Below are 26802 nucleotides of genomic sequence, written 5' to 3' on the forward strand. Positions count from 1 at the left end.
CTTTCTGTCACCGAAATGAGAGGGAAAAGTGTTTTTTTGGCCACATTTTGATGTTTGCAAAGGATTCTGGGTAACATAACCTAGTCAGAGCCCCACAAGTCACCCCATCTTGGATTCCCCTGGGTTTCTAGTTTTCAAAAATGTACTGTTTTGCTAGGTTTCCCCAGGTGCCGGCTGAGCTACAGGCCAAAATCCACAAGTAGGCACTGTTTTCTATGAAAAAATCTGATGTGCCCACGTTGTGTTTTGGGCCATTTCCTTTCGTGGGCGGTAGGCCTACCCACACAAGTGAGGTATCATTTTTTTTGTGAGACTTGGGGGAACGCTGGGTGGAAGAAAATGTGTGGCTCTTCTCTGATTCCAGAACTTTCTGTCACCAAAATGTGAGGAAAATGTGTTTTTTAAGCCAAATTGTGAGGTTTACAAAGGATTCTGGGTAACAAAACCTGGTCAGAGCCCCACAAGTCACCCCATCTTGGATTCCCCTAGGTCTCTAGTTTTAAAAAATGCATAGGTTTGGTAGGTTTCCCTAGGTGTCGGCTGAGCTAGAGGCCAAAATCTATAGGTAGACATTTTGCAAAAAACACCTCTGTGTTCTTTAAAAAAATGTGATGTGTCCACGTAGCGTTTTGGGGCATTTTCTGTCGCGAGTGCTAGGCCTACCCACACAAGTGAGGTATCATTTTTATCGGGAGACTTGGGGGAACGCTGGGTGGAAGAAAATTTGTCGCTCCTCTCTGATTCCAGGACTTTCTGTCACCAAAATGTGAGGAAAATGTGTTTTTTTAGCCACATTTTGAGGTTTGCAAAGGATTCTGGGTAACATAACCTGGTCAGAGCCCCACAAGTCATTCGATCATGGATTTCCCTAGGTCTCTAGTTTTAAAAAATGCACAGGTTTGTTAGGTTTCCCTAGGTGCCGGCTGAGCTAGAGGCCAAAATCTACAGGTAGGCACTTTGCAAAAAACTCCTCTGTTTTCTTTAAAAAAATGTGATGTGTCCACGTTGCGTTTTGGGGCATTTCCTGTCGCGAGTGCTAGGCCTACCCACACAAGTGAGGTATCATTTTTATCGGGAGACTTGGGGGAACGCTGGGTGGAAGGAAATTTATGGCTCCTCTCTGATTCCAGAACTTTCTGTCACCAAAATGTGAGGAAAATGTCTGTTTTTAGCCAAATTTTGAGGTTTGCAAAGGGTTCTGGGTAACAGAACCTGGTCAGAGCCCCACAAGTCACCCCATCTTGGATTCCCCTAGGTCTCTAGTTTTAAAAAATGCACAGGTTTGGTAGGTTTCCCTAGGTGCCGGCTGAGCTAGAGGCCAAAATCTACAGGTAGGCACTTTGCAAAAAACACCTCTGTTTTCTTTCAAAAAATGTGATGTGTCCACATTGCGTTTTGGGGCATTTCCTGTTGTGAGTGCTAGGCCTACCCACACAAGTGAGGTATCATTTTTATCGGGAGACTTGGGGGAACGCTGGGTGGAAGGAATTTTGTGGCTCCTCTCTGATTCCAGAACTTTCTGTCACCAAAATGTGAGGAAAATGTGTTTTTTTAGCCAAATTATGAGGTTTGCAAAGGGTTCTGGGTAACAGAACCTGGTCAGAGCCCCACAAGTCACCCCATCTTGGATTCCCCTAGGTCTCTAGTTTTCAAAAATGCACAGGTTTGCTAGGTTTCCCTAGGTGCCGGCTGAGCTACAGGCCAAAATCTACAGGTAGGCACTTTGCAAAAAACACCTCTGTTTTCTTTAAAAAAATGTGATGTGTCCACGTTGTGTTTTGGGGCATTTCCTGTCGCGAGTGCTAGGCCTACCCACACAAGTGAGGTATCATTTTCATCGGGAGACCTGAGGGAACGCTGGGTGGAAGGAAATTTGTGGCTCCTCTCTGATTCCAGAACTTTCTGTCACCAAAATGTGAGGAAAAAGTGTTTTTTTAGCCACATTTTGAGGTTTGCAAAGGATTCCGGGTAACATAACCTGGTCAGAGCCCCACAAGTCACCCCATCTTGGATTCCCCTAGGTCTCTAGTTTTCAAAAATGCATAGGTTTGGTAGGTTTCCCTAGGTGCCGGCTGAGCTAGAGGCCAAAATCTATAGGTAGACATTTTGCAAAAAACACCTCTGTGTTCTTTAAAAAAATGTGATGTGTCCACGTTGCGTTTTGGGGCATTTTCTGTCGCGAGTGCTAGGCCTACCCACACAAGTGAGGTATCATTTTTATCGGGAGACTTGGGGGAACGCTGGGTGGAAGGAAATTTGTGGCTCCTCTCTGATTCCAGGACTTTCTGTCACCAAAATCTGAGGAAAATTTGATTTTTTAGCCACATTTTGAGGTTTACAAAGGATTCTGGGTAACAGAACCTGGTCAGAGCCCCACAAGTCATCCCATCATGGATTCCCCTAGGTCTCTAGTTTTAAAAAATGCACAGGTTTGGTAGGTTTCCCTAGGTGCCGGCTGAGCTAGAGGCCAAAATCTACAGGTAGACACTTTGCAAAAAACACCTCTGTTTTCTTTAAAAAATGTGCTGTGTCCACGTTGCGTTTTGGGGCATTTCCTGTCGCGAGTGGTAGGCCTACCCACACAAGTGAGGTATCATTTTTATCGGGAGACTTGGGGGAACGCTGGGTGGAAGGAAATTTGTGGCTCCTCTCTGATTCCAGGACTTTCTGTCACCAAAATGTGGGGAAAATGTGTTTTTTTAGCCACATTTTGAGGTTTGCAAAGGATTCTGGGTAACAGAACCTGGTCAGAGCCCCACAAGTCATCCCATCATGGATTCCCCTAGGTCTCTAGTTTTCAAAAATGCACAGGTTTGGTAGGTTTCCCTAGGTGCCGGCTGAGCTAGAGGCCAAAATCTACAGGTAGGCACTTTGCAAAAAACACCTCTGTTTTCTTTCAAAAAATGTGATGTGTCCACATTGCGTTTTGGGGCATTTCCTGTTGCGAGTGCTAGGCCTACCCACACAAGTGAGGTATCATTTTTATCGGGAGACTTGGGGGAACGCTGGGTGGAAGGAAATTTGTGGCTCCTCTCTGATTCCAGAACTTTCTGTCCCCAAAATGTGAGGAAAATGTGTTTTTTTAGCCAAATTTTGAGGTTTGCAAAGGTTTCTGGGTAACAGAACCTGGTCAGAGCCCCACAAGTCACCCCATCTTGGATTCCCCTAGGTCTCTAGTTTTCAAAAATGCATAGGTTTGGTAGGTTTCCCTAGGTGCCGGCTGAGCTAGAGGCCAAAATCTATAGGTAGACATTTTGCAAAAAACACCTCTGTGTTCTTTAAAAAAATGTGATGTGTCCACGTTGCGTTTTGGGGCATTTTCTGTCGCGAGTGCTAGGCCTACCCACACAAGTGAGGTATCATTTTTATCGGGAGACTTGGGGGAACGCTGGGTGGAAGGAAATTTGTGGCTCCTCTCTGATTCCAGGACTTTCTGTCACCAAAATCTGAGGAAAATTTGATTTTTTAGCCACATTTTGAGGTTTACAAAGGATTCTGGGTAACAGAACCTGGTCAGAGCCCCACAAGTCATCCCATCATGGATTCCCCTAGGTCTCTAGTTTTAAAAAATGCACAGGTTTGGTAGGTTTCCCTAGGTGCCGGCTGAGCTAGAGGCCAAAATCTACAGGTAGACACTTTGCAAAAAACACCTCTGTTTTCTTTAAAAAATGTGCTGTGTCCACGTTGCGTTTTGGGGCATTTCCTGTCGCGAGTGGTAGGCCTACCCACACAAGTGAGGTATCATTTTTATCGGGAGACTTGGGGGAACGCTGGGTGGAAGGAAATTTGTGGCTCCTCTCTGATTCCAGGACTTTCTGTCACCAAAATGTGGGGAAAATGTGTTTTTTTAGCCACATTTTGAGGTTTGCAAAGGATTCTGGGTAACAGAACCTGGTCAGAGCCCCACAAGTCATCCCATCATGGATTCCCCTAGGTCTCTAGTTTTCAAAAATGCACAGGTTTGGTAGGTTTCCCTAGGTGCCGGCTGAGCTAGAGGCCAAAATCTACAGGTAGGCACTTTGCAAAAAACACCTCTGTTTTCTTTCAAAAAATGTGATGTGTCCACATTGCGTTTTGGGGCATTTCCTGTTGCGAGTGCTAGGCCTACCCACACAAGTGAGGTATCATTTTTATCGGGAGACTTGGGGGAACGCTGGGTGGAAGGAAATTTGTGGCTCCTCTCTGATTCCAGAACTTTCTGTCCCCAAAATGTGAGGAAAATGTGTTTTTTTAGCCAAATTTTGAGGTTTGCAAAGGTTTCTGGGTAACAGAACCTGGTCAGAGCCCCACAGGTCACCCCATCTTAGATTCCCCTAGGTCTCTAGTTTTCAAAAATGCACAGGTTTGGTAGGTTTCCCTAGGTGCCGGCTGAGCTAGAGGCCAAAATCTATAGGTAGACATTTTGCAAAAAACACCTCTGTTTTCTTTAAAAAAATGTGATGTGTCCACGTTGCGTTTTGGGGCATTTCCTGTCGCGAGTGGTAGGCCTACCCACACAAGTGAGGTATCATTTTTATCGGGAGACTTGGGGGAACGCTGGGTGGAAGGAAATTTGTGGCTCCTCTCTGATTCCAGGACTTCCTGTCACCAAAATGTGAGGAAAATGTGTTTTTTTAGCCACATTTTGAGGTTTGCAAAGGATTCTGGGTAACAGAACCTGGTCAGAGCCCCACAAGTCATCCCATCATGGATTCCCCTAGGTCTCTAGTTTTCAAAAATGCACAGGTTTGGTAGGTTTCCCTAGGTGCCGGCTGAGCTAGAGGCCAAAATCTACAGGTAGGCACTTTGCAAAAAACACCTCTGTTTTCTTTAAAAAAATGTGATGTGTCCACATTGCGTTTTGGGGCATTTCCTGTTGCGAGTGCTAGGCCTACCCACACAAGTGAGGTATCATTTTTATCGGGAGACTTGGGGGAACGCTGGGTGGAAGGAAATTTGTGGCTCCTCTCTGATTCCAGAACTTTCTGTCACCAAAATGTGAGGAAAATGTGTTTTTTTAGCCAAATTTTGAGGTTTGCAAAGGTTTCTGGGTAACAGAACCTGGTCAGAGTCCCACAAGTCACCCCATCTTGGATTCCCCTAGGTCTCTAGTTTTCAAAAATGCACAGGTTTGGTAGGTTTCCCTAGGTGCCGGCTGAGCTAGAGGCAAAAATCTACAGGTAGGCACTTTGAAAAAAACACCTCTGTTTTCTTTAAAAAAATGTGATGTGTCCACGTTGCGTTTTGGGGCATTTCCTGTCGCGAGTGCTAGGCCTACCCACACAAGTGAGGTATCATTTTTATCGGGTGCCTTGGGGGAACGCTGGGTGGAAGGAAATTTGTGGCTCCTCTCTGATTCCAGAACTTTCTGTCACCAAAATGTGAGGAAAATGTGTTTTTTTAGCCAAATTTTGAGGTTTGCAAAGGGTTCTGGGTAACAGAACCTGGTGACAGCCCCAATAGTCACCCCATCTTGGATTCCCCTAGGTCTCTAGTTTCCAAAAATGCACAGGTTTGGTAGGTTTCCCTAGGTGCCGGCTGAGCTAGAGGCCAAAATCTACAGGTAGGCACTTTGCAAAAAACACCTATGTTTTCTTTCAAAAAATGTGATGTGTCCACGTTGCGTTTTGGGGCATTTTCTCTCGTGAGTGCTAGGCCTACCCACACAAGTGAGGTATCATTTTTATCGGGAGACTTGGGGGAACGCTGGGTGGAAGGAATTTTGTGGCTCCTCTCTGATTCCAGAACTTTCTGTCACCAAAATGTGAGGAAAATGTGTTTTTTTAGCCAAATTTTGAGGTTTGCAAAGGGTTCTGGGTAACAGAACCTGGTCAGAGCCCCACAAGTCACCCCATCTTGGATTCCCCTAGGTCTCTAGTTTTCAAAAATGCACAGGTTTGCTAGGTTTCCCTAGGTGCCGGCTGAGCTAGAGGCCAAAATCTACAGGTAGACACTTTGCAAAAAACACCTCTGTTTTCTTTAAAAAAATGTGATGTGTCCACGTTGCGTTTTGGGGCATTTCCTGTCGCGAGTGGTAGGCCTACCCACACAAGTGAGGTATCATTTTTATCGGGAGACTTGGGGGAACGCTGGGTGGAAGGAAATTTGTGGCTCCTCTCTGATTCCAGGACTTTCTGTCACCAAAATGTGAGGAAAATGTGTTTTTTTAGCCACATTTTGAGGTTTGCAAAGGTTTCTGGGTAACAGAACCTGGTCAGAGTCCCACAAGTCACCCCATCTTGGATTCCCCTAGGTCTCTAGTTTTCAAAAATGCACAGGTTTGGTAGGTTTCCCTAGGTGCCGGCTGAGCTAGAGGCAAAAATCTACAGGTAGGCACTTTGAAAAAAACACCTCTGTTTTCTTTAAAAAAATGTGATGTGTCCACGTTGCGTTTTGGGGCATTTCCTGTCGCGAGTGCTAGGCCTACCCACACAAGTGAGGTATCATTTTTATCGGGTGCCTTGGGGGAACGCTGGGTGGAAGGAAATTTGTGGCTCCTCTCTTATTCCAGAACTTTCTGTCACCAAAATGTGAGGAAAATGTGTTTTTTTAGCCAAATTTTGAGGTTTGCAAAGGGTTCTGGGTAACAGAACCTGGTCACGGCCCCAATAGTCACCCCATCTTGGATTCCCCTAGGTCTCTAGTTTCCAAAAATGCACAGGTTTGGTAGGTTTCCCTAGGTGCCGGCTGAACTAGAGGCCAAAATCTACAGGTAGGCACTTTGCAAAAAACACCTCTGTTTTCTTTAAAAAAATGTGACGTGTCCACGTTGCGTTTTGGGGCATTTCCTGTCGTGAGTGCTAGGCCTACCCACACAAGTGAGGTATCATTTTTATCGGGAGACTTGGGGGAACGCTGGGTGGAAGGAAATTTGTGGCTCCTCTCTGATTCCAGAACTTTCTGTCACCAAAATGTGAGGAAAATGTGTTTTTTTAGCCAAATTTTGAGGTTTGCAAAGGTTTCTGGGTAACAGAACCTGGTCAGAGTCCCACAAGTCACCCCATCTTGGATTCCCCTAGGTCTCTAGTTTTCAAAAATGCACAGGTTTGGTAGGTTTCCCTAGGTGCCGGCTGAGCTAGAGGCAAAAATCTACAGGTAGGCACTTTGAAAAAAACACCTCTGTTTTCTTTAAAAAAATGTGATGTGTCCACGTTGCGTTTTGGGGCATTTCCTGTCGCGAGTGCTAGGCCTACCCACACAAGTGAGGTATCATTTTTATCGGGTGCCTTGGGGGAACGCTGGGTGGAAGGAAATTTGTGGCTCCTCTCTTATTCCAGAACTTTCTGTCACCAAAATGTGAGGAAAATGTGTTTTTTTAGCCAAATTTTGAGGTTTGCAAAGGGTTCTGGGTAACAGAACCTGGTCACAGCCCCAATAGTCACCCCATCTTGGATTCCCCTAGGTCTCTAGTTTCCAAAAATGCACAGGTTTGGTAGGTTTCCCTAGGTGCCGGCTGAGCTAGAGGCCAAAATCTACAGGTAGGCACTTTGCAAAAAACACCTCTGTTTTCTTTCAAAAAATGTGATGTGTCCACGTTGCGGTTTGGGGCATTTCCTGTCGTGAGTGCTAGGCCTACCCACACAAGTGAGGTATCATTTTTATCGGGAGACTTGGGGGAACGCTGGGTGGAAGGAATGTTGTGGCTCCTCTCTGATTCCAGAACTTTCTGTCACCAAAATGTGAGGAAAATGTGTTTTTTTAGCCAAATTTTGAGGTTTGCAAAGGGTTCTGGGTAACAGAACCTGGTCAGAGCCCCACAAGTCACCCCATCTTGGATTCCCCTAGGTCTCTAGTTTTCATAAATGCACAGGTTTGCTAGGTTTCCCTAGGTGCCGGCTGAGCTAGAGGCCAAAATCTACAGGTAGGCACTTTGCAAAAAACACCTCTGTTTTCTTTAAAAAAATGTGATGTGTCCACGTTGAGTTTTGGGGCATTTCCTGTCGTGAGTGCTAGGCCTACCCACACAAGTGAGGTATCATTTTTATCGGGAGACCTGAGGGAACGCTGGGTGGAAGGAAATTTGTGGCTCCTCTCTGATTCCAGAACTTTCTGTCACCAAAATGTGAGGAAAAAGTGTTTTTTTAGCCACATTTTGAGGTTTGCAAAGGATTCTGGGTAACAGAACCTGGTCAGAGCCCCACAAGTCACCCCATCTTGGATTCCTCTACGTCTCTAGTTTTCAAAAATGCAAAGGTTTGGTAGGTTTCCCTAGGTGGCGGCTGAGCTAGAGGCCAAAATCTACAGGTAGGCACTTTGCAAAAAACACCTCTGTTTTCTTTCAAAAAATGTGATGTGTCCACCTTGCGTTTTGGGGCATTTCTTGTCGCGGGCGCTAGGCCTACCCACAGAAGTGAGGTACCATTTGTATCGAGAGACTTAGGGGAACGCTGGGTGGAAGGAAATTTGTGGCTCCTCTCAGATTCCAGAACTTTCTGTCACCGAAATGAGAGGAAAAAGTGTTTTTTTGGCCACATTTTGATGTTTGCAAAGGATTCTGGGTAACATAACCTAGTCAGAGCCCCACAAGTCACCCCATCTTGGATTCCCCTGGGTTTCTAGTTTTCAAAAATGTACTGGTTTGCTAGGTTTCCCCAGGTGCCGGCTGAGCTACAGGCCAAAATCCACAAGTAGGCACTGTTTTCTATGAAAAAATCTCATGTGTCCACGTTGTGTTTTGGGCCATTTCCTTTCGTGGGCGGTAGGCCTACCCACACAAGTGAGGTATCATTTTTTTCGTGAGACTTGGGGGAACGCTGGGTGGAAGAAAATGTGTGGCTCCTCTCTGATTCCAGAACTTTCTGTCACCAAAATGTGAGGAAAATGTGTTTTTTTAGCCAAATTGTGAGGTTTACAAAGGATTCTGGGTAACAAAACCTGGTCAGAGCCCCACAAGTCACCCCATCTTGGATTCCCCTAGGTCTCTAGTTTTCGAAAATGCATAGGTTTGGTAGGTTTCCCTAGGTGCCGGCTGAGCTAGAGGCCAAAATCTATAGGTAGACATTTTGCAAAAAACACCTCTGTGTTCTTTAAAAAAATGTGATGTGTCCACGTAGCGTTTTGGGGCATTTTCTGTCGTGAGTGCTAGGCCTACCCACACAAGTGAGGTATCATTTTTATCGGGAGACTTGGGGGAACGCTGGGTGGAAGGAAATTTATGGCTCCTCTCTGATTCCAGAACTTTCTGTCACCAAAATGTGAGGAAAATTTGTTTTTTTAGCCAAATTTTGAGGTTTGCAAAGGGTTCTGGGTAACAGAACCTGGTCAGAGCCCCACAAGTCACCCCATCTTGGATTCCCCTAGGTCTCTAGTTTTAAAAAATGCACAGGTTTTGTAGGTTTCCCTAGGTGCCGGCTGAGCTAGAGGCCAAAATCTACAGGTAGGCACTTTGCAAAAAACACCTCTGTTTTCTTTAAAAAAATGTGATGTGTCCACGTTGCGTTTTGGGGCATTTCCTGTCGTGAGTGCTAGGCCTACCCACACAAGTGAGGTATCATTTTTATCGGGAGACTTGGGGGAACGCTGGGTGGAAGGAATTTTGTGGCTCCTCTCTGATTCCAGAACTTTCTGTCACCAAAATGTGAGGAAAATGTGTTTTTTTAGCCAAATTATGAGGTTTGCAAAGGGTTCTGGGTAACAGAACCTGGTCAGAGCCCCACAAGTCACCCCATCTTGGATTCCCCTAGGTCTCTAGTTTTCAAAAATGCACAGGTTTGGTAGGTTTCCTTAGGTGCCGGCTGAGCTAGAGGCCAAAATCTACAGGTAGGCACTTTGCAAAAAACACCTCTGTTTTCTTTCAAAAAATGTGATGTGTCCACATTGCGTTTTGGGGCATTTCCTGTCGCGAGTGCTAGGCCTACCCACACAAGTGAGGTATCATTTTTATCGGGAGACTTGGGGGAACGCTGGGTGGAAGGACATTTGTGGCTCCTCTCTGATTCCAGAACTTTCTGTCACCAAAATGTGAGGAAAATGTGTTTTTTAAGCCAAATTTTGAGGTTTGCAAAGGATTCTGGGTAACAGAACCTGGTCAGAGCCCCACAAGTCACCCCATCTTGGATTCCCCTAGGTCTCTAGTTTTCAAAAATGCACAGGTTTGCTAGGTTTCCCTAGGTGCCGGCTGAGCTAGAGGCCAAAATCTACAGGTAGGCACTTTGCAAAAAACACCTCTGTTTTCTTTAAAAAAATGTGATGTGTCCACGTTGCGTTTTGGGGCATTTCCTGTCGCGAGTGCTAGGCCTACCCACACAAGTGAGGTATCATTTTTATCGGGAGACCTGAGGGAACGCTGGGTGGAAGGAAATTTGTGGCTCATCTCTGATTCCAGAACTTTCTGTCACCAAAATGTGAGGAAAAAGTGTTTTTTTAGCCACATTTTGAGGTTTGCAAAGGATTCTGGGTAACATAACCTGGTCAGAGCCCCACAAGTCACCCCATCTTGGATTCCCCTACGTCTCTAGTTTTCAAAAATGCAAAGGTTTGGTAGGTTTCCCTAGGTGCCGGCTGAGCTAGAGGCCAAAATCTACAGGTAGACACTTTGCAAAAAACACCTCTGTTTTCTTTAAAAAAATGTGATGTGTCCACGTTGCGTTTTGGGGCATTTCCTGTCGCGAGTGGTAGGCCTACCCACACAAGTGAGGTATCATTTTTATCGGGAGACTTGGGGGAACGCTGGGTGGAAGGAAATTTGTGGCTCCTCTCTGATTCCAGGACTTTCTGTCACCAAAATGTGAGGAAAATGTGTTTTTTTAGCCAAATTTTGAGGTTTGCAAAGGTTTCTGGGTAACAGAACCTGGTCAGAGTCCCACAAGTCACCCCATCTTGGATTCCCCTAGGTCTCTAGTTTTCAAAAATGCACAGGTTTGGTAGGTTTCCCTAGGTGCCGGCTGAGCTAGAGGCAAAAATCTACAGGTAGGCACTTTGAAAAAAACACCTCTGTTTTCTTTAAAAAAATGTGATGTGTCCACGTTGCGTTTTGGGGCATTTCCTGTCGCGAGTGCTAGGCCTACCCACACAAGTGAGGTATCATTTTTATCGGGTGCCTTCGGGGAACGCTGGGTGGAAGGAAATTTGTGGCTCCTCTCTTATTCCAGAACTTTCTGTCACCAAAATGTGAGGAAAATGTGTTTTTTTAGCCAAATTTTGAGGTTTGCAAAGGGTTCTGGGTAACAGAACCTGGTCACAGCCCCAATAGTCACCCCATCTTGGATTCCCCTAGGTCTCTAGTTTCCAAAAATGCACAGGTTTGGTAGGTTTCCCTATGTGCCGGGTGAGCTAGAGGCCAAAATCTACAGGTAGGCACTTTGCAAAAAACACCTCTGTTTTCTTTCAAAAAATGTGATGTGTCCACGTTGCGTTTTGGGGCATTTCCTGTCGTGAGTGCTAGGCCTACCCACACAAGTGAGGTATCATTTTTATCGGGAGACTTGGGGGAACGCTGGGTGGAAGGAATGTTGTGGCTCCTCTCTGATTCCAGAACTTTCTGTCACCAAAATGTGAGGAAAATGTGTTTTTTTAGCCAAATTTTGAGGTTTGCAAAGGTTTCTGGGTAACAGAACCTGGTCAGAGTCCCACAAGTCACCCCATCTTGGATTCCCCTAGGTCTCTAGTTTTCAAAAATGCACAGGTTTGGTAGGTTTCCCTAGGTGCCGGCTGAACTAGAGGCCAAAATCTACAGGTAGGCACTTTGAAAAAAACACCTCTGTTTTCTTTAAAAAAATGTGATGTGTCCACGTTGCGTTTTGGGGCATTTCCTGTCGCGAGTGCTAGGCCTACCCACACAAGTGAGGTATCATTTTTATCGGGTGCCTTCGGGGAACGCTGGGTGGAAGGAAATTTGTGGCTCCTCTCTTATTCCAGAACTTTCTGTCACCAAAATGTGAGGAAAATGTGTTTTTTTAGCCAAATTTTGAGGTTTGCAAAGGGTTCTGGGTAACAGAACCTGGTCACAGCCCCAATAGTCACCCCATCTTGGATTCCCCTAGGTCTCTAGTTTCCAAAAATGCACAGGTTTGGTAGGTTTCCCTAGGTGCCGGCTGAACTAGAGGCCAAAATCTACAGGTAGGCACTTTGCAAAAAACACCTCTGTTTTCTTTAAAAAAATGTGATGTGTCCACGTTGCGTTTTGGGGCATTTCCTGTCGTGAGTGCTAGGCCTACCCACACAAGTGAGGTATCATTTTTATCGGGAGACTTGGGGGAACGCTGGGTGGAAGGAAATTTGTGGCTCCTCTCTGATTCCAGAACTTTCTGTCACCAAAATGTGAGGAAAATGTGTTTTTTTAGCCAAATTTTGAGGTTTGCAAAGGTTTCTGGGTAACAGAACCTGGTCAGAGTCCCACAAGTCACCCCATCTTGGATTCCCCTAGGTCTCTAGTTTTCAAAAATGCACAGGTTTGGTAGGTTTCCCTAGGTGCCGGCTGAGCTAGAGGCAAAAATCTACAGGTAGGCACTTTGAAAAAAACACCTCTGTTTTCTTTAAAAAAATGTGATGTGTCCACGTTGCGTTTTGGGGCATTTCCTGTCGCGAGTGCTAGGCCTACCCACACAAGTGAGGTATCATTTTTATCGGGTGCCTTGGGGGAACGCTGGGTGGAAGGAAATTTGTGGCACCTCTCTTATTCCAGAACTTTCTGTCACCAAAATGTGAGGAAAATGTGTTTTTTTAGCCAAATTTTGAGGTTTGCAAAGGGTTCTGGGTAACAGAACCTGGTCACAGCCCCAATAGTCACCCCATCTTGGATTCCCCTAGGTCTCTAGTTTCCAAAAATGCACAGGTTTGGTAGGTTTCCCTAGGTGCCGGCTGAGCTAGAGGCCAAAATCTACAGGTAGGCACTTTGCAAAAAACACCTCTGTTTTCTTTCAAAAAATGTGATGTGTCCACGTTGCGTTTTGGGGCATTTCCTGTCGTGAGTGCTAGGCCTACCCACACAAGTGAGGTATCATTTTTATCGGGAGACTTGGGGGAACGCTGGGTGGAAGGAATGTTGTGGCTCCTCTCTGATTCCAGAACTTTCTGTCACCAAAATGTGAGGAAAATGTGTTTTTTTAGCCAAATTTTGAGGTTTGCAAAGGGTTCTGGGTAACAGAACCTGGTCAGAGCCCCACAAGTCACCCCATCTTGGATTCCCCTAGGTCTCTAGTTTTCATAAATGCACAGGTTTGCTAGGTTTCCCTAGGTGCCGGCTGAGCTAGAGGCCAAAATCTACAGGTAGGCACTTTGCAAAAAACACCTCTGTTTTCTTTAAAAAAATGTGATGTGTCCACGTTGAGTTTTGGGGCATTTCCTGTCGTGAGTGCTAGGCCTACCCACACAAGTGAGGTATCATTTTTATCGGGAGACCTGAGGGAACGCTGGGTGGAAGGAAATTTGTGGCTCCTCTCTGATTCCAGAACTTTCTGTCACCAAAATGTGAGGAAAAAGTGTTTTTTTAGCCACATTTTGAGGTTTGCAAAGGATTCTGGGTAACAGAACCTGGTCAGAGCCCCACAAGTCACCCCATCTTGGATTCCTCTACGTCTCTAGTTTTCAAAAATGCAAAGGTTTGGTAGGTTTCCCTAGGTGCCGGCTGAGCTAGAGGCCAAAATCTACAGGTAGGCACTTTGCAAAAAACACCTCTGTTTTCTTTCAAAAAATGTGATGTGTCCACCTTGCGTTTTGGGGCATTTCTTGTCGCGGGCGCTAGGCCTACCCACAGAAGTGAGGTACCATTTGTATCGAGAGACTTAGGGGAACGCTGGGTGGAAGGAAATTTGTGGCTCCTCTCAGATTCCAGAACTTTCTGTCACCGAAATGAGAGGAAAAAGTGTTTTTTTGGCCACATTTTGATGTTTGCAAAGGATTCTGGGTAACATAACCTAGTCAGAGCCCCACAAGTCACCCCATCTTGGATTCCCCTGGGTTTCTAGTTTTCAAAAATGTACTGGTTTGCTAGGTTTCCCCAGGTGCCGGCTGCGCTACAGGCCAAAATCCACAAGTAGGCACTGTTTTCTATGAAAAAATCTGATGTGTCCACGTTGTGTTTTGGGCCATTTCCTTTCGTGGGCGGTAGGCCTACCCACACAAGTGAAGTATCATTTTTTTCGTGAGACTTGGGGGAACGCTGGGTGGAAGAAAATGTGTGGCTCCTCTCTGATTCCAGAACTTTCTGTCACCAAAATGTGAGGAAAATGTGTTTTTTTAGCCAAATTGTGAGGTTTACAAAGGATTCTGGGTAACAGAACCTGGTCAGAGTCCCACAAGTCACCCCATCTTGGATTCCCCTAGGTCTCTAGTTTTCAAAAATGCACAGGTTTGGTAGGTTTCCCTAGGTGCCGGCTGAGCTAGAGGCAAAAATCTACAGGTAGGCACTTTGAAAAAAACACCTCTGTTTTCTTTAAAAAAATGTGATGTGTCCACGTTGCGTTTTGGGGCATTTCCTGTCGCGAGTGCTAGGCCTACCCACACAAGTGAGGTATCATTTTTATCGGGTGCCTTGGGGGAACGCTGGGTGGAAGGAAATTTGTGGCTCCTCTCTTATTCCAGAACTTTCTGTCACCAAAATGTGAGGAAAATGTGTTTTTTTAGCCAAATTTTGAGGTTTGCAAAGGGTTCTGGGTAACAGAACCTGGTCACAGCCCCAATAGTCACCCCATCTTGGATTCCCCTAGGTCTCTAGTTTCCAAAAATGCACAGGTTTGGTAGGTTTCCCTAGGTGCCGGCTGAGCTAGAGGCCAAAATCTACAGGTAGGCACTTTGCAAAAAACACCTCTGTTTTCTTTCAAAAAATGTGATGTGTCCACGTTGCGTTTTGGGGCATTTCCTGTCGTGAGTGCTAGGCCTACCCACACAAGTGAGGTATCATTTTTATCGGGAGACTTGGGGGAACGCTGGGTGGAAGGAATGTTGTGGCTCCTCTCTGATTCCAGAACTTTCTGTCACCAAAATGTGAGGAAAATGTGTTTTTTTAGCCAAATTTTGAGGTTTGCAAAGGGTTCTGGGTAACAGAACCTGGTCAGAGCCCCACAAGTCACCCCATCTTGGATTCCCCTAGGTCTCTAGTTTTCATAAATGCACAGGTTTGCTAGGTTTCCCTAGGTGCCGGCTGAGCTAGAGGCCAAAATCTACAGGTAGGCACTTTGCAAAAAACACCTCTGTTTTCTTTAAAAAAATGTGATGTGTCCACGTTGAGTTTTGGGGCATTTCCTGTCGTGAGTGCTAGGCCTACCCACACAAGTGAGGTATCATTTTTATCGGGAGACCTGAGGGAACGCTGGGTGGAAGGAAATTTGTGGCTCCTCTCTGATTCCAGAACTTTCTGTCACCAAAATGTGAGGAAAAAGTGTTTTTTTAGCCACATTTTGAGGTTTGCAAAGGATTCTGGGTAACAGAACCTGGTCAGAGCCCCACAAGTCACCCCATCTTGGATTCCTCTACGTCTCTAGTTTTCAAAAATGCAAAGGTTTGGTAGGTTTCCCTAGGTGCCGGCTGAGCTAGAGGCCAAAATCTACAGGTAGGCACTTTGCAAAAAACACCTCTGTTTTCTTTCAAAAAATGTGATGTGTCCACCTTGCGTTTTGGGGCATTTCTTGTCGCGGGCGCTAGGCCTACCCACAGAAGTGAGGTACCATTTGTATCGAGAGACTTAGGGGAACGCTGGGTGGAAGGAAATTTGTGGCTCCTCTCAGATTCCAGAACTTTCTGTCACCGAAATGAGAGGAAAAAGTGTTTTTTTGGCCACATTTTGATGTTTGCAAAGGATTCTGGGTAACATAACCTAGTCAGAGCCCCACAAGTCACCCCATCTTGGATTCCCCTGGGTTTCTAGTTTTCAAAAATGTACTGGTTTGCTAGGTTTCCCCAGGTGCCGGCTGAGCTACAGGCCAAAATCCACAAGTAGGCACTGTTTTCTATGAAAAAATCTCATGTGTCCACGTTGTGTTTTGGGCCATTTCCTTTCGTGGGCGGTAGGCCTACCCACACAAGTGAGGTATCATTTTTTTCGTGAGACTTGGGGGAACGCTGGGTGGAAGAAAATGTGTGGCTCCTCTCTGATTCCAGAACTTTCTGTCACCAAAATGTGAGGAAAATGTGTTTTTTTAGCCAAATTGTGAGGTTTACAAAGGATTCTGGGTAACAAAACCTGGTCAGAGCCCCACAAGTCACCCCATCTTGGATTCCCCTAGGTCTCTAGTTTTCGAAAATGCATAGGTTTGGTAGGTTTCCCTAGGTGCCGGCTGAGCTAGAGGCCAAAATCTATAGGTAGACATTTTGCAAAAAACACCTCTGTGTTCTTTAAAAAAATGTGATGTGTCCACGTAGCGTTTTGGGGCATTTTCTGTCGTGAGTGCTAGGCCTACCCACACAAGTGAGGTATCATTTTTATCGGGAGACTTGGGGGAACGCTGGGTGGAAGGAAATTTATGGCTCCTCTCTGATTCCAGAACTTTCTGTCACCAAAATGTGAGGAAAATTTGTTTTTTTAGCCAAATTTTGAGGTTTGCAAAGGGTTCTGGGTAACAGAACCTGGTCAGAGCCCCACAAGTCACCCCATCTTGGATTCCCCTAGGTCTCTAGTTTTAAAAAATGCACAGGTTTTGTAGGTTTCCCTAGGTGCCGGCTGAGCTAGAGGCCAAAATCTACAGGTAGGCACTTTGCAAAAAACACCTCTGTTTTCTTTAAAAAAATGTGATGTGTCCACGTTGCGTTTTGGGGCATTTCCTGTCGTGAGTGCTAGGCCTACCCACACAAGTGAGGTATCATTTTTATCGGGAGACTTGGGGGAACGCTGGGTGGAAGGAATTTTGTGGCTCCTCTCTGATTCCAGAACTTTCTGTCACCAAAATGTGAGGAAAATGTGTTTTTTTAGCCAAATTATGAGGTTTGCAAAGGGTTCTGGGTAACAGAACCTGGTCAGAGCCCCACAAGTCACCCCATCTTGGATTCCCCTAGGTCTCTAGTTTTCAAAAATGCACAGGTTTGGTAGGTTTCCTTAGGTGCCGGCTGAGCTAGAGGCCAAAATCTACAGGTAGGCACTTTGCAAAAAACACCTCTGTTTTCTTTCAAAAAATGTGATGTGTCCACATTGCGTTTTGGGGCATTTCCTGTCGCGAGTGCTAGGCCTACCCACACAAGTGAGGTATCATTTTTATCGGGAGACTTGGGGGAACGCTCGGTGGAAGGACATTTGTGGCTCCTCTCTGATTCCAGAACTTTCTGTCACCAAAATGTGAGGAAAATGTGTTTTTTAAGCCAAATTTTGAGGTTTGCAAAGGATTCTGGGTAACAGAACCTGGTCAGAGCCCCACAAGTCACCCCATCTTGGATTCCCCTAGGTCTCTAGTTTTCAAAAATGCACAGGTTTGCTAGGTTTCCCTAGGTGCCGGCTGAGCTAGAGGCCAAAATCTACAGGTAGGCACTTTGCAAAAAACACCTCTGTTTTCTTTAAAAAAATGTGATGTGTCCACGTTGCGTTTTGGGGCATTTCCTGTCGCGAGTGCTAGGCCTACCCACACAAGTGAGGTATCATTTTTATCGGGAGACCTGAGGGAACGCTGGGTGGAAGGAAATTTGTGGCTCCTCTCTGATTCCAGAACTTTCTGTCACCAAAATGTGAGGAAAAAGTGTTTTTTTAGCCACATTTTGAGGTTTGCAAAGGATTCTGGGTAACATAACCTGGTCAGAGCCCCACAAGTCACCCCATCTTGGATTCCCCTACGTCTCTAGTTTTCAAAAATGCAAAGGTTTGGTAGGTTTCCCTAGGTGCCGGCTGAGCTAGAGGCCAAAATCTACAGGTAGGCACTTTGCAAAAAACACCTCTGTTTTCTTTAAAAAAATGTGATGTGTCCACCTTGCGTTTTGGGGCATTTCCTGTCGCGAGTGCTAGGCCTACCCACACAAGTGAGGTATCATTTTTATCGGGAGCCTTGGGGGAACGCTGGGTGGAAGGAAATTTGTGGCTCCTCCCTGATTCCAGAACTTTCTGTCACCAAAATGTGAGGAAAATGTGTTTTTTTAGCCAAATTTTGAGGTTTGCAAAGGGTTCTGGGTAACAGAACCTGGTCAGAGCCCCACAAATCACCCCATCTTGGATTCCCCTAGGTCTCTAGTTTTCAAAAATGCACAGGCTTGGTAGGTTTCCCTAGGTGCCGGCTGAGCTAGAGACCAAAATCTACAGGTAGGCACTTTGCAAAAAACACCTCTGTTTTCTTTCAAAAAATGTGATCTGTCCACGTTGCGTTTTGGGGCATTTCCTGTCGCGGGCGCTAGGCCTACCCACACAAGTGAGGTATCATTTTTATCTGGAGACTTGGGGGAACGCTGGACGGAAGGAAATTTGGGGCTCCTCTCTGATTCCAGAACTTTCTGTCACCAAAATGTGAGGAAAATGTGTTTTTTTAGCCAAATTTTGAGGTTTGCAAAGAGTTCTGGGTAACAGAACCTGGTCAGAGCCCCACAAGTCACCCCATCTTGGATTCCCCTAGGTCTCTAGTTTTAAAAAATGCACAGGTTTGGTAGGTTTCCCTAGGTGCCGGCTGAGCTAGAGGCCAAAATCTACAGGTAGGCACTTTGCAAAAAACACCTCTGTTTTCTTTCAAAAAATGTGATGTGTCCACATTGCGTTTTGGGGCATTTCCTGTCGCGAGTGCTAGGCCTACCCACACAAGTGTGGTGTCATTTTTATCGGGAGACTTGGGGGAACGCTGGGTAGAAGGAAATTCGTGGCTCCTCCCTGATTCCAGAACTTTCTGTCACCAAAATGTGAGGAAAATGTGTTTTTTTAGCCAAATTTTGAGGTTTGCAAAGGATTCTGGGTAACAGAACCTGGTCAGAGCCCCACAAGTCACCCCATCTTGGATTCCCCTAGGTCTCTAGTTTTCAAAAATGCACAGGTTTGGTAGGTTTCCCTAGGTGCCGGCTGAGCTAGAGGCCAAAATCTACAGGTAGGCACTTTGCAAAAAACACCTCTGTTTTCTTTCAAAAAATGTGATGTGTCCACGTTGGGTTTTGGGGCATTTCCTGTCGCGAGTGCTAGGCCTACCCACACAAGTGAGGTATCATTTTTATCGGGAGACTTGGGGGAACGCTGGGTGGAAGGAAATTTGTGGCTCCTCTCTGATTCCAGAACTTTCTGTCACCAAAATGTGAGGAAAATGTGTTTTTTTAGCCAAATTTTGAGGTTTGCAAAGGATTCTGGGTAACAGAACCTGGTCAGAGCCCCACAAGTCACCCCATCTTAGATTCCCCTAGGTCTCTAGTTTTCAAAAATGCACAGGTTTGGTAGGTTTCCCTAGGTGCCGTCTGAGCTAGAGGCTAAAATCTACAGGTAGGCACTTTGCAAAAAACACCTCTGTTTTCTTTCAAAAAATGTGATGTGTCCACGTTGCGTTTTGGGGCATTTCCTGTCGCGAGTGCTAGGCCTACCCACACAAGTGAGGTATCATTTTTATCGGGAGACTTGGGGGAACGCTGGGTGGAAGGAAATTTGTGGCTCCTCTCTGATTCCAGAACTTTCTGTCACCAAAATGTGAGGAAAATGTGTTTTTTTAGCCAAATTTTGAGGTTTGCAAAGGATTCTGGGTAACAGAACCTGGTCAGAGCCCCACAAGTCACCCCATCTTGGATTCCCCTAGGTCTCTAGTTTTCAAAAATGCACAGGTTTGGTAGGTTTCCCTAGGTGCCGTCTGAGCTAGAGGCTAAAATCTACAGGTAGGCACTTGCAAAAAACACCTCTGTTTTCTTTAAAAAAATGTGATGTGTCCACGTTGCGTTTTGGGGCATTTCCTGTCACGGGCGCCAGGCCTACCCACACAAGTGAGGTATCATTTTTATCTGGAGACTTGGGGGAACGCTGGATGGAAGGAAATTTGTGGCTCCTCTCTGATTCCAGAACTTTCTGTCACCAAAATGTGAGGAAAATGTGTTTTTTTAGCCAAATTTTGAGGTTTGCAAAGGGTTCTGGGTAACAGAACCTGGTCAGAGCCCCACAAGTCACCCCATCTTGGATTCCCCTAGGTCTCTAGTTTTCAAAAATGCACAGGTTTGGTAGGTTTCCCTAGGTGCCGGCTGAGCTAGAGGCCAAAATCTACAGGTAGGCACTTTGCAAAAAACACCTCTGTTTTCTTTAAAAAAATGTGATGTGTCCACGTTGCGTTTTGGGGCATTTCCTGTCGCGAGTGCTAGGCCTACCCACACAAGTGAGGTATCATTTTTATCGGGAGACTTGGGGGAACGCTGGATGGAAGCAAATTTGTGGCTCCTCTCTGATTCCAGAACTTTCTGTCACCAAAATGTGAGGAAAATGTGTTTTTTTCCCAAATTTTGAGGTTTGCAAAGGATTCTGGGTAACAGAACCTGATCAGAGCACCACAAGTCACCCCATCTTGGATTCCCCTAGGTCTCTAGTTTTCAAAAATGCACAGGTTTGGTAGGTTTCCCTAGGTGCCGTCTGAGCTAGAGGCCAAAATCTACAGGTAGGCACTTTGCAAAAAACACCTCTGTTTTCTTTAAAAAAATGTGATGTGTCCACGTTGCATTTTGGGGCATTTCCTGTCGCGGGCGCTAGGCCTACCCACACAAGTGAGGTATCATTTTTATCTGGAGACTTGGGGGAACGCTGGATGGAAGCAAATTTGTGGCTCCTCTCTGATTCAAGAACTTTCTGTCACCAAAATGTGAGGAAAATGTGTTTTTTTAGCCAAATTTAGAGGTTTGCAAAGGATTCTGGGTAACAAAACCTGGTCAGAGCCCCACAAGTCACCCCATCCTGGATTCCCCTAGGTCTCTAGTTTCAGAAATGCACAGGTTTGGTAGGTTTCCCTAGGTGCCGGCTGAGCTAGAGGCCAGAATCTACAGGTAGGCACTTTGCAAAAAACACCTCTGTGTTCTTTAAAAAAATGTGATGTGTGCACGTTGCTTTTTGGGGTATTTCCTTTCGCGGGAGCTAGGCCTACCCACACAAGTGAGGTATCATTTTTATTGGGAGACTTGGGGGAACATAGATTAGCAAAACAAGTGTTATTGCCTCTTGTCTTTCTCTACATTTTTTCCTTCCAAATATAAGAGAGTGTGTAAAAAATACATCTATTTGAGAAATGCCCTGTAATTCACATGCTAGTATGGTCACCCCGGAATTCAGAGATGTGCAAATAACCACTGCTCCTCAACACCTTGTCTTGTGCCCATTTTGGAAATAAAAGGTTTTCTTGATAGCTATTATATTTCAGCAAATGAATTGCTGTATACCCGGTATAGAATGAAAACGCACTGCAGGGTGCAGCTCATTTATTGGCTCTGGGTACCTTGGGTTCTTTATGAACCTACAAGCCCTATATATCCCGCAACCAGAGGAGTCCAGCAGACGTAACGGTATATTGCTTTCGAAAATATGACATTGCAGGAAAAAGTTACAGAGTAAAACGTAGAGAAAAATTACTGTTTTTTTACCTCAATTTCAATATTTTTCTTTTTCAGTTGTTAATTTCTGTAGGAAACCCTTGTAGGATCTACACAAATGACCCCTTGCTGAATTCAGAATTTTGTCTACTTTTCAGAAATGTTTAGGTTTCTGGGATCCAGCATTGGTTTCACGCCCATTTCTGTCTCTGACTGGAAGGACGCTGAAAGCACAAAAAAATGTAAAAATGGGGTATGTCCCAGTAAAATGCCAAATTTGTGTTGAAAAATTGGGTTTTCTGATTCAAGTCTGCCTGTTCCTGAAAGCTGGGATGCTGGTGATTATAGCACTGCAAACCCTTTGTTGATTCCATTTTCAGGGAAAAAAACACAAGCCTTCTTCTGCAGCCACTTTTTCCAATTGTTTTGAAAAAAAACGTAATTTTCACTGTATTTTGGCTAATTTCTTGGCCTCCTTCAGGGGAACCCACAAAGTCTGGGTACCTCTAGAATCCCTAGGATGTTGGAAAAAAAGGACGCAAATTTGGCTTGGCTAGCTTATGTGGACAAAAAGTTATGAGGGCCTAAGCGCAAACTGCCCCAAATAGCCAAAGAAAGGCCTGGCACAGGAGGGGGAAAAGGCCTGGCAGCGAAGGGGTTAATGTGTTTTTTTGTTTTGAGAAACTAGGACTATAATTTGAAAGAAATATGGTTCTCATGTATGAAGGTTCTTAGCATTCACAACCTCGCAAATTCGATAAATAGAGAGGTTTATAACATTTTTTAAAGTTCTAAGCTCACTTAACATTTCAGAAAAGATTTTTCAAATCAATAAATGGGTTTAGCAATGGTTGCATATTACCATTTGGTTGGGTCATTTTCAAAGGCATTTTCAGGTTGTCCCTTCCAATTAGCAATTCTTACCCTGATGTATCAATGTTTTTACAACCTTAATCTGGTCACAAAACTTTGAAAAGTTACAAATCTCCAAGTTGGTGTGGTGACTCATTTGCAAAGGGAAATGGGCCCTCTTTGAACCTCTCCCGATTTTATCAATCTTGAAAAAACTTTCAGGGAGAGTGTGCATTGATCCATGGTACATCTGCCTACTGTGAGTGAAACATTTTGCAAAAAGAAAACTTTGTTTTCAACATAATCCTGTATCCTTTAAAGAGAATGGTCTGCAGTTTTTTGATTTAAACACAATTACATACATGGTGGTAAGGTGACCCTTGCACGCCACCGTCTCCTTGATTATGGTCTATTTACACATTGCAACATGTCAAATGAATATTAATCAGTTGGGTCGTTCTGTGAACGGGTATTTTGCAAGCAAAACTTTTTGTAAATAGTTTCGATCACAAACTGCTATTTCATTTGCAAACGCTTGACCACTTCTTGCGAGTGGAATAGTGCATTAGGCCCTAAGCTATGTATGTTCTGCTGATTTTCAACCATGCTTAGACACTCAGTTCACAGTTAAACTATATTTAATAAAATGTTGATTCTACCCATTTAAATCAATTTGCAAACATATTTTCGGAAATGAAAACAGGTAAGACAGCAACGTTTTGAACCTTATTTCTGAAATATGTGGCCACTACACTCCTGTGAGTATATTTTATAATTTACAAAAAGGAAATGTCTTGACAATTGCTTGCATTGTCTTTTTCAGCTCTCTGTATCAATAATAAAAGCATTGCAGTGGCCTTAGTTTTCATTTGGGTTGCAGCTTTGCTCTGGTCCATGGCTCCACTTCTAGGATGGGGAAGCTATACAGGTAATATGATAGGAAAAATGAATTTTCTTATGATATATTCTCTAACAATAGATTTTTACTGAAGTGTGCTAAGCAAACTGGTATTTAATTTTAGAGTGCACACTACAAAAATAATTTATTCTAGGTGCCAGCATGTGGGTGAATAATGAATGCAACACAGTTGTCTTAAATATACCTCTTTGACAAAACATGTCATGAGTGATGTTATATGTGAGGTCATAAGCAGTGTAAGTGGGTTGCAAGTTAAATATAGCGCTGCTAACTATAAATGGCGAACTTCTGTACTGTTTAGTTCAAAATGTTAATGTTGTCACTGAGAAGTTCACCTAACTATAACACTGCTTTAACCTTTGTTTTTTTCAGTAAAGGTAAAAGTTTTTTACAAAAATGAAAACAGATATATTTATTACACCTAACTATAATGTTACTTTAACCTTTGTTTTTTCAGCAATTCTTTAAAGTTTTTGTTTTTTTAAATATAAGTATTTTTAAAAATACTTAAAAACTAACTACTCAAAATGTTGGTGCTGGGATTATTCAACTTCTTAGTAGTTGTAACTAACATATTCAGAAATATTCCCAGGATACTTTCATAGTCTTTGTATCTATCTTTACATAAACATCATATTTATATTTAAAAAAGACACTGATTGTTTTTTCTCATTCTGTAAACTATGTGTTTTCACTATGTGCATCCATTTCTAAGGTGAGGCTCGCTGATGGCTCAAGGAAGATTCACAAGATCATAGACTTATACATTTTGTTCTAATGTGTTGTCCAGAGTTCTTTTTCATCTTGTCAGTTACTAGTAGAAGCTAATCTTTGACAATAAAGTCAGTACATTGTAGAACTTGTATCAATTACTTTGTTTGCAAATTTACTGCTCTCACGAGAAGATCGTGGGAGCCAAACACACAATCCCCTCTGTGGACTACAAGAGGGCTGTACTTTCGAGTCGGCTCTCATGATACGCCCAATAAATGGTATCTTTGGAATTAAGTTCACAGCAGTACATTTCTTTTGTTTTGAAGAAAGTAAGACGTGAGAAGTGTTGTTTAAAGTGAAAACAGTTCATTTATCGTTGCATTTGAGATAGTAAGAACGTTTTTTGTTTTTTTAAGATCTCGCAGGCTTCTTGCAAAACCCCTGTGATGCCTGAGAGGAAGAACATCCCAAGGAAGGATTGTGATAGGTTCACATGGATGTCTTTATTTAGATAATAAAGTTTCCATCCTTGTTGCATTATTTGACTATTTGGGTACCCTCTGATTACACCGTTTTGGCTAACTCTCTGACTTTGCTGCTTTTTGTGATCAGAATGTCATCATTTGATTCAGGTGAGAACCCTGTTCCTGTTCCTGCAAGTCAGCCACCTCAGCCACCCAGGGAGTCCTTGGCCTGGCTTTTTTTTTTAGATGAGTCCTGGTGGGAAGAAAGAGTCTGCTAAATATGTAATTTGTAGCATATGCACAAATGATTTCAGCAGGGGCAGCCTGAACAAGCGATATTCCTGGAATACCACTGGGATGTGGTGACATTTGAGAACTATGCACCCATTCAGTCAGACTGAGTTAGACCATGATGCGGAGCTTGATAATTCCGCAAGGACATCCACATCTTTTCAACCAGGTGATACTGTGCTTGTTCAGATACTCACCGCGCGAGCAAATAACAACCCAGTGTAGGAGGCTGGACTGGCTTGTAGTGAGTACCAAGGGGTACTTGCACCTTGCACCAGACCCAGTTATCCCTTATTAGTGTATAGGGTGTCTAGCAGCTTAGGCTGATAGATAATGGTAGCTTAGCAGAGCAGCTTAGGCTGAACTAGGAGACGTGTGAAGCTACTACAGTACCACAAGTGTCACTTGCACAATACCATAAGAAAACACAATACACAGTTATACTAAAAATAAAGGTACTTTATTTTTATGACAATATGCCAAAGTATCTTAGAGTGTACCCTCAGTGAGAGGATAGGAAATATACACAAGATATATATACACAATAGCAAAAATATGCAGTATAGTCTTAGAAAACAGTGCAAACAATGTATAGTTACAATAGGATGCAATGGGGAAACATAGGGATAGGGGCAACACAAACCATATACTCCAAAAGTGGAATGCGAACCACGAATGGACCCCAAACCTATGTGACCTTGTAGAGGGTCGCTGGGACTATTAGAAAATAGTGAGAGTTAGAAAAATAACCCTCCCCAAGACCCTGAAAAGTGAGTGCAAAGTGCACTAAAGTTCCCCTAAGGACAAAGAAGTCGTGTTAGAGGAATAATGCAGGAAAGACACAAACCAGCAATGCAACAACTGTGGATTTCCAATCTAGGGTACCTGTGGAACAAGGGGACCAAGTCCAAAAGTCACAAGCAAGTCGGAGATGGGCATATGCCCAGGAAATGCCAGCTGTGGATACAAAGAAGCTTCTACTGGACAGAAGAAGCTGAGGTTTCTGCAGGAACGAAAAGGGCTAGAGACTTCCCCTTTGGTGGACGGATCCCTCTCGCCGTGGAGAGTCGTGCAGAAGTGTTTTCCCGCCGAAAGAACGCCAACAAGCCTTGCTAGCTGCAAATCGGCGATTAGTGTTTTTGGACGCTGCTGTGGCCCTGGAGAGACCAAGAGGTCGCAAATTGGACCAGGAGAGAGAGGGGACGTCGAGCAAGACAAGGAGCCCTCTCAGCAGCAGGTAGCACCCGGAGAAGTGCCAGAAACAGGCACTACGAGGATGCGTGAAATGGTGCTCACCCGAAGTCGCACAAAGAAGTCCCACGTCGCCGGAGAACAACTTAGGCGGTCGTGCAATGCAGGTTAGAGTGGCGTGGACCCGGGCTGGACTGTGCACAAAGGATTTCTGCCGGAAGTGCACGGAGGCCGGAGTAGCTGCAAAAGTCGCAGTTCCCAGCAATGCAGTCTAGCGAGGTGAGGCAAGGACTTACCTCCACCAAACTTGGACTGAAGAGTCACTGGACTGTGGGGGCCACTTGGACAGAGTTGCTGGATTCGAGGGACCTCGCTCGTCGTGCTGAGAGGAGACCCAAGGGACCGGTAATGCAGCTTTTTGGTGCCTGTGGTTGCAGGGGGAAGATTCCGTCGACCCACAGGAGATTTCTTCGGAGCTTCTAGTGCAGAGAGGAGGCAGACTACCCCCACAGCATGCACCACCAGGAAAACAGTCGAGAAGGCGGCAGGATCAGCGTTACAGAGTTGCAGTAGTCGTCTTTGCTACTATGTTGCAGTTTTGCAGGCTTCCAGCGCGGTCAGCAGTCGATTCCTTGGTAGAAGGTGAAGAGAGAGATGCAGAGGAACTCGGCTGAGCTCTTGCATTCGTTATCTAAAGTTTCCCCAGAGACAGAGACCCTAAATAGCCAGAAAAGAGGGTTTGGCTACTTAGGAGAGAGTATAGGCTAGCAACACCTGAAGGAGCCTATCACAAGGAGTCTCTGACGTCACCTGGTGGCACTGGCCACTCAGAGCAGTCCAGTGTGCCAGCAGCACCTCTGTTTCCAAGATGGCAGAGGTCTGGAGCACACTGGAGGAGCTCTGGACACCTCCCAGGGGAGGTGCAGGTCAGGGGAGTGGTCACTCCCCTTTCCTTTGTCCAGTTTCGCGCCAGAGCAGGGCTAAGGGGTCCCCTGAACCGGTGTAGACTGGCTTATGCAGAAT

The 26802-nt window shown here is 44.8% G+C and overlaps 1 protein-coding gene across 1 annotated transcript in view; it reads left to right on the forward strand.

The window, feature by feature from the left end:
* The window catches only part of LOC138297324 (visual pigment-like receptor peropsin), a 1373961-nt gene that overhangs the window by 996720 nt on the left and 350439 nt on the right, over positions 1-26802 (forward strand). The window contains exon 4 of the mRNA XM_069236741.1: positions 23024-23128. Within this exon, the coding sequence (XP_069092842.1) occupies positions 23024-23128 (105 nt within the window). The remainder of the gene's footprint in view (positions 1-23023; positions 23129-26802) is intronic.

The sequence above is a fragment of the Pleurodeles waltl genome, chromosome 5, assembly GCF_031143425.1.
Source record: "Pleurodeles waltl isolate 20211129_DDA chromosome 5, aPleWal1.hap1.20221129, whole genome shotgun sequence".
Taxonomy (NCBI): Eukaryota; Metazoa; Chordata; class Amphibia; order Caudata; family Salamandridae; genus Pleurodeles; species Pleurodeles waltl.